The sequence below is a fragment of the Doryrhamphus excisus genome, chromosome 16 (assembly GCF_030265055.1).
Source record: "Doryrhamphus excisus isolate RoL2022-K1 chromosome 16, RoL_Dexc_1.0, whole genome shotgun sequence".
Lineage (NCBI taxonomy): Eukaryota > Metazoa > Chordata > Actinopteri > Syngnathiformes > Syngnathidae > Doryrhamphus > Doryrhamphus excisus.
Window position 1 is genome coordinate 12540399 of NC_080481.1, and position 18470 is coordinate 12558868.

At 44.9% G+C, this 18470-nt stretch overlaps 1 protein-coding gene across 1 annotated transcript in view; it reads right to left on the reverse strand.

The window, feature by feature from the left end:
* Positions 1 to 209: 209 nt before the first annotated feature.
* Positions 210 to 18470, reverse strand: part of fbln2 (fibulin 2) — a 29685-nt gene continuing 11424 nt past the window's right edge. Inside the window, exons 3-17 of the mRNA XM_058051907.1 lie at positions 18090 to 18204; positions 17213 to 17342; positions 16375 to 16576; positions 14971 to 15189; positions 14143 to 14253; positions 12956 to 13057; positions 12241 to 12372; positions 5682 to 5819; positions 4888 to 5022; positions 2759 to 2887; positions 2539 to 2664; positions 2094 to 2210; positions 1884 to 2012; positions 1669 to 1792; positions 210 to 1434 (exon numbers count right to left, since the gene is read on the reverse strand). Coding sequence (XP_057907890.1) covers positions 1077 to 1434; positions 1669 to 1792; positions 1884 to 2012; positions 2094 to 2210; positions 2539 to 2664; positions 2759 to 2887; positions 4888 to 5022; positions 5682 to 5819; positions 12241 to 12372; positions 12956 to 13057; positions 14143 to 14253; positions 14971 to 15189; positions 16375 to 16576; positions 17213 to 17342; positions 18090 to 18204 — 2267 coding nt within the window. The 3' untranslated portion in view covers positions 210 to 1076. The remainder of the gene's footprint in view (positions 1435 to 1668; positions 1793 to 1883; positions 2013 to 2093; positions 2211 to 2538; positions 2665 to 2758; positions 2888 to 4887; positions 5023 to 5681; positions 5820 to 12240; positions 12373 to 12955; positions 13058 to 14142; positions 14254 to 14970; positions 15190 to 16374; positions 16577 to 17212; positions 17343 to 18089; positions 18205 to 18470) is intronic.

Below are 18470 nucleotides of genomic sequence, written 5' to 3' on the forward strand. Positions count from 1 at the left end.
ATATTGGGTAGTGCCATTGTCAAGGTGACTATAGGGGTGTTATAACATGTCAAGAGGGCTCTAATAATGTTAAATTCCCTATTCCGGGAATAGGGTTCCCTAGGATGTTAACTGGTTTTCTATGCTCTAGTTAGAAATTATTTAGTTAATTATTAAGAGTTCTAGCTGAAATTCACAACACGGCCAAGTCTGGAACTGGTTAACGGCGATAAACAAGGGATGACTGTATTCGTATCTGCATACATGCAGAATACAGTAGTATATTGTAATAGTACAAGTCAAGGTATTTAATATGCAATTGCTGGGTTTATACTTGTCAGTATGATGCAGACTACACCTTAGAACTACAAACACAGTATATTTTATACAGCAGTGGAGCGATACCGCAATGTGCCTGTAGGTGGAAGTGTAACTCTGGATACTATTTAACACAAATATGAATCTAATCAATCACTGTGATAACAATGATCTGCTTGTGGATAAATGCATTGTCATTTTGTAGAATGTTCACTGAAAGTGGCCAAAAAATAATAAATCATCCTACTTCAATTAATAGGATTGTCATACACGACGTACACAAACATACACAAGAATCTCAACATGTACTTTTTATCCTAATAAATATATCTAGTCAAAATGTAAGCAAGTACATAGACACTAAAATACTTTGCAGTTTATGTATTTAGTATAAAATTATCATACATCCATTCTTATACATACGTCATAATACCTTCCATCATACAGGGATACAATAGTTCACTACATGGATTAACATTAAATTAGTTTAAAAAAAAATACTTCAAAAACAAAAGTAATGGCAGTGCGGCCTGAAAGGATAGTCTTAGGTGTCTGTTCAGGTACAGAAATATTAGAACAGATGGGGCTTTATATTTTAATTCATAAGAGAAATGGAAAATATTAAGATACGATAACAGTATTGTCTGTTGTTGAGTGAGTGAATGACCTTTTGGCTGGATGGAACAACATGATAATACACAATTGGTATATTTATGAACTTGTACTGAAACTGTCATGTCATTTGAGGTCCATATAGTCCTACGGTGGTGCTCCATCTCTTACACCGAGTTGGCTGTGATGAAGACGTAAATCTTGGCATGGAACGTGGTGAACGTCCCCTGTCTCCAAAGCTTCATCTCTACATTAATCAGAAAGTCCCTCGGGCCCTCAACCTGTCTGTGTAAGTACACAGCCCCCGTGTAGGCATTGAGCTTGCGGGTGCTGAAGTAGTTTTCCTCATTTCCTTCTGTGATGCTAACTATGACGTTGTCCCCGGAGTAGGCGGGCGATGGTCCGATGCGGAAGATCTGAGCGGGGATGACGATGTTGGACTGGAAACTGAGGTAGTAGTAGGTGATTCTCAGAGGTGAGTTTTGGCACTCCAGGTAGTTGGGACAGCTGATCCGCTCACAGCGCCTACAAATGACATTGGATCCTTATCTATCGTATTTGTTTCATGTGAAATTTCAATTAACTTATTTTAATATACAGTGATGGACATGATTTGCAGCTTCCCCTGGACCGGCTGCGCCCACCAAAAGGAGTGACTCCATTGGTGAGAGGGACCCAGCAGCAACGTACCAACCAGTGCCACAAGCTACTCTCAATCTGGTCATTTATTTTTATTGTAAAAACTAAATTACGACTTACGTGTCAGATACTTTTCGGTAGTTTGGTGGACAGCTGAGAGACAGGCAGCGGTAGCCTCCCTGGATGTTGTAGCAAGTCTCAGCTAGAGAACAGTTATGACCCCCTGTGGTGCACTCGTCAATATCTACAAGGAAATTAAAGCAAGAAAAGTGCTCAAGTATTATATTTCATATTTACCGTTCCCTTCCAGAATTGATATAAAAGCATATTTTAACCTCTGCAGGAGCGTCCATTCGGAGACATGGTGTATCCATATTCAGGACATGCACACTGGTAACTACCAGGAACGTTCACACACTTATAAGTGCACAGATGGCCGATGCTTTGTGAGCACTCATCGATATCTGGAAAACACAGGAGATGAATCGTTTGAAAATGATATCCCAAGGTATAAACACGCCATTGTGAAGGTGAATTCGCCACACCTTCACAGCTGTGCCCATCCTCACGCAGGAAGTATCCCTGCCTACAGTAGCACTGGTAAGAGCCGTAGATGTTGGCGCACTCCTGACTGCAAGGGCTCGACAAACACTCGTTCACATCTGGAGATGAGAGATTAGAGCTCATTATTGTCTCAATCAACGTGATCAAAGCCTTTTCAGTGTTTCTACACTAAGATATAAAAAGGGTGATGTTGTTATTAAGCCAATAACATTTTTATTGGCACATGCTCCAAGGCAGGGCCTGGTGAAAGCAATGCCATCACCCACAACCTGCTGTTCTCTGGAGCTAAACCAGAAATATAACAAGTCCTGCCCACAAAAAAGGCATGTTTTCACACTTTAAAGCCAGAAAAATACAATAACATGCACAGACAGGACGAAATTGATGCACACACACGCCTGCTTTAGCAGCCATTAATGCGCACACCTTCACAGTTATTGCCATCACTGGATAAACGGAAGCCGGTGGTGCACGAACACTGATAGGAGCCAGGAGTATTCTCACAGGTCTGTGCACACAAACGACCCGGGTAGTGCCAACACTCATTTACATCTGTGGGAAAAAAAAAAAAAAAAGAGTTGGCGTTGGAAGTATGTGATGAAAAAGTAGCTGGATAATAAGGATAGAGTTTGTTAATACAACATACCCACACACATGCGTCTGAAGGAGTCGTACTGGTAACCAGTCTGACATTCACAGCGATAGGACCCGGGAAGATTGTGGCACAGTTGGCCTTCTCCGCATTGATGTGCCCCAGTCTGACACTCATCCACGTCTACAAGACACACAGGGACGTTACAGAGAGGGTTGGGTTGCAGGGACATTCTATAGGAATGGTAATCAATTCATTTGAACATGCATCAGATTACAATTGAATGCATCTTATAATCAGTTCACAGTTCCACATGTCCAAAAGGAGTAGGAAGAAGCAAAGCTTATTAAATCCTACCCCTCCATCTGGTACTTTTACAATCAATAACTGTTACATTTGTTCACTTCCTGCTTTCCATAGTACATTTTAAGTTTTTTTTTAATTTTATTTTTTTAATAATGCACCTCATACCGAAGTACAAGGTGATATGACCATACAATGACATAATGGGTACCATAGTAACTGTCAATATAGTGATATATATATAGCACATCATGACTGGTTCAATACATTCTATTCAGTGCTCTACAAGTCTCTAATTGGACCTGTCTTAAAAACATCTCAAGGAAATGTCCTCTATTGCAAACCATGAAGATATTGATTTTGATATCAGACACAATGTGCTTATGATAGCTGAGGGCAAACATCTAATCTGGATGTGCATGCTCCTTGTCAGTGTTCTAATGAGTACAGTTTCCGAAATCAGATAATGGTGTTGAATATTAATGGACAGATGACACAGTCGCAGTGCTCATGTTCCATTAGGGTTCTACGCTAGTCTTCCGACTGTCAGTGATGACCTTTATGTGTGAACACGAATTCAATCAGGTCTTACTGGCTGCATTCACACTTGTAGGACCTTTATGGAAGAGAGTCTTTACGGAATGCAATTCAGATGTAATGGTTTTATTTCATTTGAACATGCATCCGATTACAATTGAGTGCATCCCATAATCAGTTCACAGTTCCACATGTCCAAAAGTAGTAGGAAGAAGCAAAGCTTATTAAATCCTACCCCTCCATCTGGTACTTTTACAATCAGTAACTGTTACATTTGTCCACTTCCTGCTTTCCATAATACAGTTTAAGGTTTTTTTTTGTTTGTTTGTTTTTTTTTAAATAATGTACCTCGTACCGAAGTATGAGGTGATATGACCATACAATGACATAATGGGCACCATAGTAAGTGCCAATATAGTGATATGTATAGCACATCATGACTGGTTCAAGACTCTTCATCCTTGTATTGAGCAAACATCAACTGCTTGTATTGTTTCTTGAATTGGCTCATCGTTGTGCATTGTTTGAGGGTCTTACTCAGTCCATTCCATAGTTTGATTCCACATACTGAAATGCTATGGCTTTTTAACATAGTCCTAGCATATATAGATATACATAGATCATATGTCTCCTCTCTTGTAGAGAAGTATTGGATGACATTTTTAGGTAATTGGGTTTTTTTAGCCTTATGCATTATTTTAGCTGTTTGAAGATTAACTATATCAGCAAGTTTAAGTATTTGGAGGAGGCATTATGAATTATCCTTACTGACCTTTTTTGCAGAGTGAAAATTGCTTTTATAGTTTTTACTCCATATTTCCACACAATAAGTAAGATATGGTAGAACCAGAGAGCAATGCAGAGTGTGGAGTGATTTCTGATTGAGAACAAATTTTGCTTTGTTCAATATTGGAATAGTTCTTGCCACCTTATGTTGTATATTTTTAATATTAGGTTTCCAGCTTATATTTTCATCTATTGTGATCCCCAGAAATTTTACATTTCCTTCACATGTATTTTTGTCATGGGAACAAAACACTTTTGTGACTTATGTTATGACCAAAATGTTGCCTAATGTAATTTTTTCTATTTTATCCAAACTAAAATGAGCACCACCTTGACATAACTCAAATATTCCAAAAGAGTTAATCTGCAAGCAGGACCAATACCCATCTTTCGGTCTGCTTGTTCGGTGCATACCAAGGTTGGGATGATCTTCACCCTTGAACAAACGATGCGTACTAATGTGGACGTACCCTAAGATTCAACTGTTTTCTGACAGCCTCTCAATATTCCTGATTCCAGACAGCATTGACACAGTATGCCTGAAATGCAAATCTTACCAATACACCTGCTTCCATCAGGACTGGTGTGATAGCCTCGGCTGCATATCATTTTCCTCTGACACGTGTAGGACCCCACTGTGTTGATGCAGTTAAAACCTGAACCACACGGTCGGGTGCCACATTCATCAGTGTCTGTTGGAGAGACGAAAATATCAATGCATTGGAGAAATAAACGCTGTTTTTTTTTTTCCCAATTCTCAGAGCATTTCTTCTACTTCTTTTACAGTGTCGTCGGCTGCCTTGACATGCCCCAGTTCCTGCCCCTGGGGGCTAATTCCACAGCATCAGTTTGTACTGTGGTAGGACACAGGATTTCTTTTTATCCGCCCCCTCTGCACCCCCCCCAAAACCAGTCTCTCTCTGATCTCCTGCCTGTGTGGCATTTAACCCCTGTGTCCCTGCAGCCTGCTACTCATTCACCTGCGTGACATATCATGCCATCACCAAGGGCCGGGAGTCACCTGCTGGCAAATGCTCTTCATGACTTGGCTGAGCGCCTTCCTTCAAATTAAAAGGTGTTCAACGTTAAAATCACCTGCTTTGGTGAGCGGGTGGAACAAAAACCTGCATTGTTTTGGCTATCTCCGTACTTGTGTTTTTCATTTTCAACAACACTTGTGCAACTTTCAGCATTATTGTTGCATATACTGCACAAACCTCACTCCCAGATGCCTCAAGAGCTGCGCTGGATAACGTGTCGTTGAGTAATACTCTTACGCGAAAGACCAAAATGATACATTTGACAGGCATATTACATAGCAAACACATTCAGTAAGAAAGATTTACCCTACCGATACAGTTGCCATCTGCGTCCCGTTCAAAGCCAAGAGAGCAGCGAGGTTTGGGGTTGCATCTAAACGAGCCTTCTGTATTTACACACTCATTCTCGGTTCTGCAGTTATGGATGCCTTGCATACACTCGTTGATATCTGTGAAGGAGTGTAAACACACAGACTGCTGATAGCGAGCGTGATTAATTGTAAACAGAACACAGATCAAACATTATTAGTTTCAGTCAAGTAATCCATTGGACATGATAAATGCAGTGCAAAACCATACATGTACAGTAGTGACACAGGTCTCCACTAGATGGCAGTATGGCTTAACGGCAGACGGTACTTCCGATACCATGCCTGTTCAATTCTCCTAACTAAAAGGTTAAAGGATTGTATTACATATGAGTCTTGCTCATCATTCATAATTGGTTAAATGATGCTTTTTCTCATTTTAACGATACCAATCTGCCTCCTTGGCTAGTTTTTGACTCCACATCTGTTCATAGAAAGGGGCATATTCCTCAAGAGTCCTCTCACACCTGTCGTCCAAGGGATTTACCTCCTGTCAATCAAACCATCTGTTCCCACAGTAAGACCCGGCACTCCAGGGGAATCACAACCTCAAAGAATTACAAATTGAGGTGCATGTGTGTGAGAGAGCATAATGTCAATCAGTGACAAGCATTTTCAAGCAATTCCAGCTGGAGTTCACTACAGTAATTGCAACACTGAGCCAAAAGCAGCCTATAGGCAGCCCTGTGGATACACGAGTGACATGTCTCGACGAAAAGCGACGTATGTGGAGTAACTTGTCCGTGTTATTCACCTCCGAACCGTAATAAAGGCGACCATTGAAATGTTACCGGTTGCTTCCAATCAACTTTTTATTTTAACGTCTCAACACAGAGGCATTCCACACCGTCTTTCTTCTCTCGCGCCTTTTCCTGGTTCAAAGGTCATACAAGCTCAGGGCCTCACGCTACATAGCTGTCCAAGGCAATGCCTGTAACAACGGGAAGAGGACTGACTGTCATGATTGATTTTTGTCTCTATAGCAATCATATTTTCCAACTAATTTATTTTTGTATGGTTTCTGACGGAATCTGGCTGAAATAGTACTTCTACAACACAATTTATCAAACATTTTCTGTATATTGCGTTTGTTTTGTACCGTCTGCAAGTAGGCTACAGGCACAAAAAGCATCTAGTGAAAATAGACAGTGGATCTGAACATTCAAACGCTGACATCATTGTGGTCTAGATGGCCCTGTGTGTGCAGCCAATCTGAAATCTGACAAAAAAAAAAAAAACAGGCCCTTCGCTAATAGTGTGATATCAGTCAAGCCTACGGATTCTGACCCCCTTGGGCAGATTCGATTAACATGGCCGCACATGGAAGCTGAAATCTGAAAAAAAAAAAAAAAAAAAACTCGACCATACACTTACTGGAAGCAGTGCAGCCAAGAGACTACAAAATGAAGATAAAATGTACATGGCTATATATGTGTGTGTGTGTAGGTATGCATGTATATATTTATTATTATCATATCTAAAATAGTTAAAAGATCTAAATTATTAGAAAATATATTTTATATAAATTATTATATATTAAGTATCAATAGTAGTATCATTATTATACATACATAACTATCAATAAATATTATTATTATTACTATTATTGTTATTACTATTATTGTTATTATTATTGTTATTATTATTATTATTACTACTATTATTATGGTTACTATTATTATTATTATTATCAATTACTTTAGTTTATTTTTATTTATTTATTTATTTATTTATTTATTTATTTATTTATTTATTTATTATTATTATTATTTAATTTTTTTTTTTTTATTCTCAATTTTAATTTTTGTGTATGGTAGGTGTATGGCCCCGGGTGGGGCGCCTGGTAAGCTCATACGGGAGGGGGGGTCTCGTTTGTGCAGCTTGGGCTCTGGGTGGGGAGGTGCGGTGCTGGGGTGGGGCATTACCTGCTTCCCTCCCTTCGGTGGAGGGATGGCTGGGTTGTGGTGGATGTGGGGCGGGCGGGTGGGGGGCTGGCTGTGGGTGCGTGGGTAGCGGGGCGGATAGCGGTGGGGGTGGTGCTCTGCGCGGCGTGGGCCGGGATTAGCGGGGGGCTTGCTTGGGGGGCGGGGTGGTGGGCTCTGGGTCGTGGGGGGGCCTCGACCAAGGGTTGGGGGGTGGGGCTGGCCGGTGGCTCACGGGCGGCCCCTGCTATTTGCCGGTGTCTGGTTGGCCCCTTCTGTCTCCGGTCTGGTGGCGGTCTTCCCGCCTCCGGGGTGTCCTACTTGGCGGGTCCGTGGGTGGATGGGAGATGTGGTGGAGACGGGTCGGCGCTGTGGTGGAGGGTGGGACTGGGGGGGGCATTCACTTTTTGTGGCTGTTGGGGTATCGTCTGCCTGGTGGGCTCTGCTGCCTGGTGTGTGTGTCTCTGTCCCGCCCTGGCACTCTTGGCTCACGAGCCCGGGGGGTGGGGTTGGGCTCTTCCCCATGCGGGTCCCGGTTCTCCTGCGGTCTCTGTGGTGTCACTCCCTGGGCTGCCATGGTGACGGATGTGTTGCCGGGGCGCGGTTCCTGCTGTTCTGGTGGTTGTAGGAGCAGCCTCGGGGCGTGTGGTTTGTCCGCGGCTCCTGGTGGTCCGGGGGTGGCATAGCTGGCTCAATCTCTGGTGGGGCCCTCCGGGGGGGAGCTGGCAGGCCGGACTGGCCGCCACGATGGGCTGGGTGGGGCCCGTGGTTGGTCCTGTGGCCCAGGGCTTGCTCCGGGCGGCTGGCTTGCCCGGCTCGGTTGGCCGGTAGTGCGGGGTGGGCGTGTGTGGGGCCCCGATCCTCCCTGCTGCACTGCACCACCTCACATACATGTAGGACTTTGGGGGGTGGCCTGCAACTGGTTTTGCCGGGGGCGAAGGGTTTCCTTGCGGATGCCCTTTTGTCCTCGGCATTCCTCTGGCTGGTCACCCTTCCATTTTAACCGCACCTTAGACACTCAGTTCTGGGGGGGGTCTGGGCAGGCAGGGGACCCACCATTGCTCAGCTTCCTTCCACACACACACACACACATACACATACACCACACACATAGGTCAGCCCTATGGGACAGGCCTATTTTTAATTGCACTATCTACACAATACCATCTTCACACACACAGGTGTAGCGGGCTGGACCAGAGAGCCTACTGCCTACCCCCGCGATTGGCCCGCTGGCTGCTGGGGCTTGGCGGCTCGCTCGGGGTGCCCTGGGCTGCAGGATATTTTGGTCTGGTCTGCCTGGCCTTCCTGGGGGTCCCGCTGGAACCAGCTGACGCCGGGGCTTGCCCTGGTGTCATGGTTGGCGCTACCTCCCTGGATCTGTCCTGGGTCGCGGGCGCCAACGTGCCCTTGGGGGGGCGTTCACCGGCCTCCAGGCAGTGGGGTCCGCGCTGCTGGTGGCCTGAAGTCTACGGTGGTGGCTTGGGGTTGTTGCGCTGTGGTGGTTGCTGCGGGGACCGGGCTGTGTGTTGGGAGGGGACCTGATCCTGCTCGTGGGTACGGGGGCCGGGGTGGCGTGTGGGGATGGGGAGCATGCTCCTCGGGGTGGGGCCTGCTGGGGGGGCGGTGCTCTTTCGGGCGTTTGGGTGTCTGCTGCCACTGGTCCTATGCTCTGCCGCATCGCTGTCCCTGTCTTTGCCCATCCCCAGTCTTGCCTTAGGGCTCGTCGGGGATGGTTCTCCGATACGTGGGCGGAGCGCTGCTGGTTCTGGGGGCGGGGGGGGCTGGCCCTCCCGGTGGATGGTGGGGTCCTTCGGGGGCCTTGCGCTGGTCTTAACTCCTCGGCTCTGGTGCGTGGCCTCCCCGTGACTTGGAGCTATGGCTCTCCCTCACGGGGGTGAGCTGCCCGGTGGATGTCGGCCGGCGCAGTGGAGCGCCTCACCACTCGCCTGCTCGCCCCCTCCGCTTGCTCATGTGCGGGCCTCCTTCCCTCGCCCGCTCCTTTGTCTGCCACACTGCAGTAGCCCTGATGCCGTGGTCGAGGGGAGTCTGGGGGTGCTATGCCTTGGCGGTCCGTACCTCCCTGGGCTCGGGGCCTGGTTGTGGGTCTGGGACCCCTGGGTCCCCCACCCTGTGATGCCCCGGACGCCCCACCCGGGGACGTCCACAGCATGTGTGTGTATTGAGTGGATGGGGTGTGCATGTGTCTGAGTTTATTTTATGTATTTATTGTTTTAAATACTTAGATAATTAATGATTAGTTTTATTATAATTATATATATATGTATATATATATGTATATGTGTGGATGTGTATGTGGGTATATGGCCATGTGGATATACGGGGGGGGGGCTCTGCGGGGGTCTGGCGTAGGGTGTTCCATCTCAACCGCCCGGTCCTCCATGGGGCAGTGTGCCTGGGCCTCTTCTGTCCTGGCCGGGGCGGTCCTATGTCGGTGGTCGGGCCTGGGGTTACCTGGGGCGGGCCGGGTTCTGCTTCCTGGGGGTGTGTGGGGGGCGGGAGGCGGTGCCTCCGGCCGTGGACGGGCTCCCTTCCGGCCGGCAGGGGCGCCCCTGTGCCCACGGGTGTGTGGCCTTCGATGCCCTTCTGCCCTAGTAGGGTATGGTCTCCCGCTGGTCTCGGGGGTGCGGCTCTCCTCCGGCCTGCTGGCGCCCTGTTGCCGGTTGGGATTGCTCCTCCATGGCCTCTTGCTGGTCTCTTCGGGGAGTTGCTTCGGGGGCGGGTCTTGGGGAGTCGGCCCTGGCTTTGCCCACACCCACGGGGCCGGAGGATCTCTGGCGGTGGGGGCTTGACCTGGCTGCGCGGGGCGGGGTTTGCTGGGTGGTAGAAGGCAGTCTCTCTCCTTTTGTCATTCTCAGTGACAATTACACATTCACACACTCGCATTCACATACACAACACACCTCCATATGGGCACTCACAGCACATGGGTGCTTCTCTATACAATCTACTCTCTTATCCCTGATGTTTATATAGTATTGGTATGCTATTATTACAGTAATAATGATGTCAAGCAATGAGATTTTAATTACTGTAACTGTATGGTTGCAATTGTGTTTACTATCATGGGTCATGTCCTCATTGTTACTATTGCTATTGGTAAGTTGGACTGTTTCATTCCACTGATATCATCTCCAGTGTGACCCTTAGCCATCATTGACATTTAACTGTTCTGTTTGTCACTGTTGTTGTTTTGGGAATTCTTGTTGCTGCTGTTTTTGTCTCTCCCTCTACTGCCCCCCCCCCCCCCGACCCCACCTTTCTCTTCTCTCTTCTTCTTTTCTGTTCTTCTTCTTGCTCCGGTCCGGTCGTCCCAAATGGCATAACAAAGACATCAAATAACGGCAAATAAAATTTCATGGTACAGGGAAGTTGTAGCCAACACCTTTCCTGACACAGAGCAAATCTGTCTAGCATGTAAGGGCATTTAGATCAACAATACTATCTGCCCCAATGGCTGGACGGGACAAAAAAAAAAAAATAAAAAAATAAATAAAATAAAATGAAGACTGGTGGAAATAAATTAATGCAATTTCATAGAGCAAAATCTACAATACAATAGAAGAAATACCAAACTGAGTGGTTATTGCAATTGTTTGAGGTTGATTGCTGTATTTTTAATAATTGTATTTATCATTTAATTTAAATTTGTAATTTGTTAAGCATGTAAATCAGTTGAGTCATCTTATCTTATCTTAAATCATCTTATGAGTGAAAGATAATGGTAAATTCCATCCATCTATCCATCCATCTTCTACCGCTTATCAGAGGATGGGTCACGGGGGCAGCAGGCTAAGCAGTGAAGCCCAGACTTGGATCCCGAGGACTTCCCAGGCCAGTTGAGGGAAATACAGTAGTTTCTCCAACATATCCCGAGCCCTAATAGTAAATGCTATTTGTTTAATTTTGTAAAAGTATGTAAATTGGCAATGAAGCGTGGCACTGGCACCATAAAATCCATATTGGACACGACCGTTTCTAGCCAGCAGAGAAGGCCTTGCTGGCCCTGATGTTCCAACACTGCAGTCTCATAATTCATGGCCTGTATAGTAGCTGCTCCTGTTTAATATAGTTTCTTGTTAAATGCTCATTTTGCTTGATTGAACATTCTTTACACTTACATGGGAGTCTCCTTGACTGAGTCCACAGAAAGCCTGCAGAGGTAAGCAGCATTTCCAGCACATCTAATAGTCATCTGTGGGAGCTATTCCTCCTGACGCCACTGCTGCTGCTGCTTTACGAATGAGACCTCTGCACAGCCCAAATTTATGGTGCATGGAAATAATGAGACGTATTGGAAAGGTGACTGCTGCATCTCAAAATTGGACACCACCGCTACGTGGATATGCATGGCAGGTCTTCACTATGAGATGAAAATGCAAGCAAACTGTAAAGAAGCTAGGGTGTTGCTTCTTATCGTTTAATTTTGGCTCTATGGTCACGCTGTCGTCAGCACCTTATCTTCAATGTGCGCCATTCCCACTGCAAAGTTATCCAAACACTGTCTTGACTCTGCTGCATTTTTTGTGCTACTCCTTGCTAATAAAAGTGTGGCGCACCTTCACAAATGTCTCTGTTGATCTGGTACCCTTGGGGACAAGTGATCAGTCTCTGGCAGACGTAGCTCCCCGCAGTATTCATGCAGCGCTCGTTCAACTGGCAATCATGCGCCAAGATACACTCATTAATATCTGCAACAGAAGAAATAGAACAAACAAGAAATGTGTCAGTGTGAGGAAAGTGAACGTAAAGTGCACAAAATAAGAAGACGGGGGGCTGTGGAGGCAGATTAAAGAGAGCGGGTATGAAAAGGCAACTAATTCTTGCATATGCATGACGAGAGTGAGCTGCTCTCTATGTGCTTTTAAGCAGGGGACAGAGCAGTATAAAATGCTACAATAACAATATAACGTAAACAGTCTATCAGATGTATATGATGTGTGTAAGAATAACATGCTGGTGTTAAATCCCCCTGATGGAAACTCATTTGAGGGATGATATTTTAAAATGATGCCAATCAGTGTTTTTGTCTAGATCACAGTGTGTTGCCAGGAGTAAAAAAGATTAAAGCTGTATCTCCTCTGCACATCTTGAGGTGCTGATGAGGGAGCGAGATAAATCAGCAAGAGGCATTCCAAGAATCTCGCCTCAACTGGAGCCAAACTGCTCCAAAATTGAAATGTGAAATTACACACCACATTTCACCGAGATTGTGTCCAAACCTCTGTGTGCAACTCTGGTCAGAAAATATTTCCAGTGTTATATCTGCCTTGCCTTCACAGGAATGTTCATCAGCCATGAGGGAGAATCCTGGGAAACAGGAGCAGAGTGGCCTTCCACCCTCCGGGATGCAATGCTGGTCACAGGGGCCATTTCCTGCATGTATTAAATCAAGGTCACATGAAATGTACCATGGAAAACAACAACCTTGTAAGCCCATGGAACAGACAGAACCTTGTTTTCCACATTTTATTTTATTTTTTCAGGTTAGTCACTAACCTCATCATATTGCTTGCGTGTTCGATTAATCAAGCAATCTTTCTGTTTGGTCTTTTTTGCGGTTATCCTCTTCATGAACAACGCGTATTAACATTACAAATTTTTTTTTATCAAATTCCAAATAGTTGTTGATTAGATAATCAGCGATTCATTATTAACTGTTGCAGCTCTGTTGTCGTTAACAATTTGGGGCTCTAATTTCGTGGAGTAGTGCAGGGTGGCGCAGCGGGGCGCAGCCCATGCAGTGGTAATTTGTTCCAGAGCAGCATTGTGCGCAGACTGGACTTCGCTGACATGGACGTGGTGGAACACTAGGGGAGGTGTCCACATTTTAAGCTTGGCGCAGTGACAAATTTGTGACATGGTCTATTCATGGCGCAGGCGAAGCGCACCGTGCGTCACCAAAACCTCACAGGTATGTTTCAGTGGAATGAACAATCACAGCAACCACTATTTAATGTAACCGTCTGAACCAGCATGTACATTTTTGCTTTAATTGTCCCATCAAATATGTCACCCATAATGGGAACTCAACCGGGGCCGGCGTTGCACTGCGGACAAGGGGGGAAATGTACCCCTAAATAAATATCTGGTTTATTTGATTGGTTAAGATTACGGTCGGCTGTGTTATACTCTCTCACGCCTTCTCTCCTCCCTTTTTGCTACTTGCGCCGGTGGGAGGGACAAGGGTGTGGGTGCGCCGCGCTGCGCCTGACTGCACTCACAAAAATTGCAAAGTGCACTGGCCATACCCTGTTGACACCTGCACCTGGCCAAGAAATTAGAGCCCATGGTTTCAAGAGTGAGAACCATCTCACCTTAACCTTTTTCCAAGTACTTGAAACAATGGAATGTCAACTGGCTTCTCTTTCTGTCATATTCAATTACATCATGACGCGTGTTTCACAAATTCGGTCTGTTAAAGTCTCGAGTCTCCCTCTCCTCTTATGAAGCTGTCTAACCTTCACAGGGGTTGAGTGGCACAGAGGGCTGGGTGGGGGGTGGAAAAGACAAGGTGGGCTCCACCCCCTGACTGTCATCCTCCTTCAGTCTGTTCTCCTCATCCACCGTCTCTGCAGAAACATGAATAATCTCATCAGAGGCACGAGGGATTACACTGTAATCAAGAAGTCTGCCTTGCCTACTGCTGCCTTAGTTAAAGGCTTACACATATTCCACTTTTCCATTTGACAATATGAAGCTGGCGGGCAGAGGAAAATATATAAAAGCATGGAGGTGCGGCAGGAAAAAGCATTGCCTAGAGACAAACATTTGGGTTTATTGGCAAGCCCCATCCCTCACTGTAATTTGCCGGGTGCTCTGACATTAGCGTCCTGTTGAGGCAGGTTTGTGTGAGGCGAAAGTGTTGTGTTGATTAAGTCTGGTGTGCTCAAGTCACTCAAAGTCACTGTTATCTTCAAATACCTCTCATTCTGAACATGCGAGCCTCCTGTTTTCAGGTTGTGCAAGATTTTCCAACCGGTGAAAATATTTTTCATATAAGACCGCAAAAAAAGGCTTTTTGTCAGCAGGAGAGACATAATTTGTGATGCGCGGCTGTCAGTCCAGGAAAGGGATGTTAGCATGTGATTAAAATAGCTATTATTAGGTGGTATCGAGGCTTGCAGGCAGGAAGGAACTCAGCGAGGGCAGGAAAATAACATGCAGACCAATTACATCAAATGTTGTCTACCTGACTAAAATGCTGCCTGTAAATGCTATGACGGTGGGACACTTTCCTGCACATTGGCATCACTGGAAATGTCTGCTAACACCACATAAAGCTTTACCTTGTGCACAAGTGAAAGCATCCTCTTGCAGCACGTATCCCGGGAAGCACTCACAGCGGAAAGAGCCTAGTGTGTTTACACATCTGTGGTGGCAGATGTTGCCCTCGTAGATCAGGCACTCATCCATGTCCTCCACCTCAATAGGCCCCTCCGCCGCGTTCTCCCCGTGCCTCTCTTTGCCGATGGAGAAGGCCTCGTTCGGGTAAAGGCTGTCGGACACTGCAGCACACACATTTGTTTTTACACTTTATGCAAATACACACTAAATAAAAGAACAATAAATTGAGATTTTATGTATAAAAAATAAAAAAAACAGTAACATTGTCTTGCTATTGATCTGTAGGCTTTAACTTCCCTGCGACTCTGAACAGGATAAGTGCTAAAAATTGATTGCTGAATGGGTGGGTGGGTTGCTCTTTTATATGTGGGACTATAAAAAGGTCTGTATTTCTACAATGAATTCAAATTAACTAACAAGCCACAAAACAAGTCAAATACCCCATCATCCATCAACAGGCAGACCAACTCCAATTTCCAACTATCTGGATTTCAAATGAACCGATCCGCAGGGGTTTGAAACAAGGCAACTGGGCTGTTCTTGTTTCAAGACGTTTCAAAAAGCTTCTTCAGAAGGATTTTTTTTTTTTCCAAGCATAACATACCAATGCACTTCAAACCCACCGACACCCTCAGACAAAAAGCTGGTTCACCCCAAGGACAAAATACTGAGAAGAAAAAAACTCAGCTATGTTGTTCATGCAGTGCAGTGTAGCGAGGGGTGCGATGACCTCAACATTGGAGAGACCAGACAACCGTTACAGCATCAGCATGTCATTTGCATCTCAACATGAAAGGACATTCATTGTGGATTGGGAAGTACCACTAGTTTAATAGAAGCCGTCTAAGTCAAACTAGAAAAACAGCAGACTGAAGAATCCTTTTGGACTAAAATATCAATTCCAATACCCGTCTTCAACAAATTAGAAGAGTCCAGTTGCCTCGATTCAACCGCAACAGATTTATTTAGTGTGTGTGACTAAGACTCTACACAAAATATCAGAGTTTTCCAGCTAGATGACATAAACAAAACAAAGCAAAACTTGGACGAGCAGAGCAAAAGAGCAAAACAAGTAAATGTCAGGCAGGTGCTCCATCTCTTAGAATTAACCAGAAGGGTTGAACAAGACTGTTACACTTTGTTCTTGGAGGCCAACGAACCATTTTTCAGCCGTGCTGGCGGACCTGTTTCTTTTAAATGCCAAGAAAACAGATTAGCTTTGGTTCAGAGCTATACTTTTTCCTGGCAGTGCATCGATTGATGCCCTCACCTCTTGGGATGATGATGCATTCAATGTGTTTGTAATTTGGTTTCGGGCTGGTTATGTCTGCATTTCCCATCAATACCTTTTTTTGGTGGTGAAGTGGCATCGAGAGCAGGTTTTTCTTTGATGGCGTGCCAGCTGACACGACTCTGGTCCCATGTGTCTTCACCCTCGCAACACATGAGGAAGACGTGTCTGCAGTGGAGGCCCATGTGTCGGTGGGCTTTGCAGTCGTGACCCTCACTGCGGAACTTCAGCCCCACTGAGCAGCAGTCACAGCACTCCTGGAGGTCATAATTAATACAATAATCAAACAATATGTGGCTTATTTGTTGTTGGACAATCTGTGTTAAACATACTGGAGCCTATCCCAGTTGTCTAGGGTACAGCCTACAGCCAATCACAGGGCACATATAGACAAATAACCATTCACACTCACATTCATACCTATGGACAATTTGGAATCTCCAATTAACCTAACATGCAAACTCCACACAGAGATGTTCAAGCGAACCCGGGTCTTTCCGATCTCCAGACTGTGTGGCCTAAATGTCTAAAGTCTCCCACTGCCATATTATTCCTTCCATTTCCTGAACATGCTTCTGCAATTACAAAGGGGTCAAACAGCTGTTGCTCGAGTCCCCTTTGAAGATAGCAAAGCTTTGGTCAGTGGGAATCTTTAGCTGTAATTGAGTCATTTGTCTAAATGAAATAAGGCGATCGACCAAGTATGCACCCGCAGCAGTAATCATCAAAGGAGAAGTCTATATTTAATAAAAAAAAAAAAAAAAGACTCAACGATGGCTTCAGTTCTTCTTCGACTAATGCAATTGGCTCCTAACTGGTAAATTTCAATTTTGACCGTGAACCAAGTGAACTATGTTTGCCTTATGCTGTCGCATCTGGCCATAGCTACTTGCCATATAGGAACTGAGCCCACACGTATCGCTGGCATCCTCCTCACACATATCCCCGTCTCTGGCTGCACTCATTCCAGCCAGACATCGTCTTTCTCTCAGGGAACCGAGGCAGCACTGTTGCTGAGACGTCCTGGCAAAGAAAAGAAAAAAGCACAAAGGAAAAAGGAGCTCTTGGGGCAAACAGAGTGTGACTGTGGCCCTGCAGTCATGTGTGGGCTGCCGGTTCTTCCCATGGCCGCCGCTGCTAAAGCATAGGAGTTGACTGATGAGATTTAAAAGCTTGAAAAGGAAGGAGATGTCTGCAGTGAATTGATCTTGGAATCATATACCAGTCAAGACCATGAAGAGACGATGATTAAAGATAAACACTAGAGGGGATGCAGATCCTGATGAAAAGTTCATTTTGTCCTTGGGTCATCAAAGCTACAGTTTCACCTGTATTGGTGATCAAACGTTTGTTCATTCACTTATGGGTCAGATCGAAGCTACTCACCGAATTTCAACATTATTAGTTCCAAATTTGTTGAGTATCTACATATCTACAACTGCAACTAATGATTAATTTCTTAATCAATTAATCTGAAGCTTGTTGTTTCGATTAATGGAGACGGACCAAAACACGTCAGTCAGTGACTGTTTTCCAAAGTCAAAGCCAATGTGTGGGAATATCTTGTTTTGCCTAAAACACAAATATAATAGATGTGGCTGATGATCATCATGGATGATTTTTTCACATTTACATTTTTTAATTAAAAAAAGGGTTAAACAAATACTAAAATAGTTGTCAATTAATTGAACAGTCTAGCTCTATGACAAGATCTCAACATAATTTAAGGTGGAAAAAAATAGCTTTCGTTAAAAGATGTCATGGTCTCACCAGCAGACGGACTGCCTATCTCTAGTGGGTGGTTCCATGCTGTTGCAGTGACCATTAACCGAAGCCCATTTTGCACCAGTCTCACAGCAAGTCTCCACCAGCTCCATGACTGACACTGTAATGAAACACATACACAAACGTATCCACATTTGCTTCATATTCCAGACATAATATAGGCTACAATGTGAATGAATTCAGCCGAAACAGAATGTCTAATAACTTAGAATGGCATCAGTGAAATGATTCATATTATATTATAAAGACACAAATGTGGTTTTTGGAGAAATGCTACACTGAGGCAACAACTTTGTTCTCAAACTTCTTGACCCTACCCTCACGTTCACTTGGCAGGGAGAAGCATGAAACCAGCTGAAATTACAT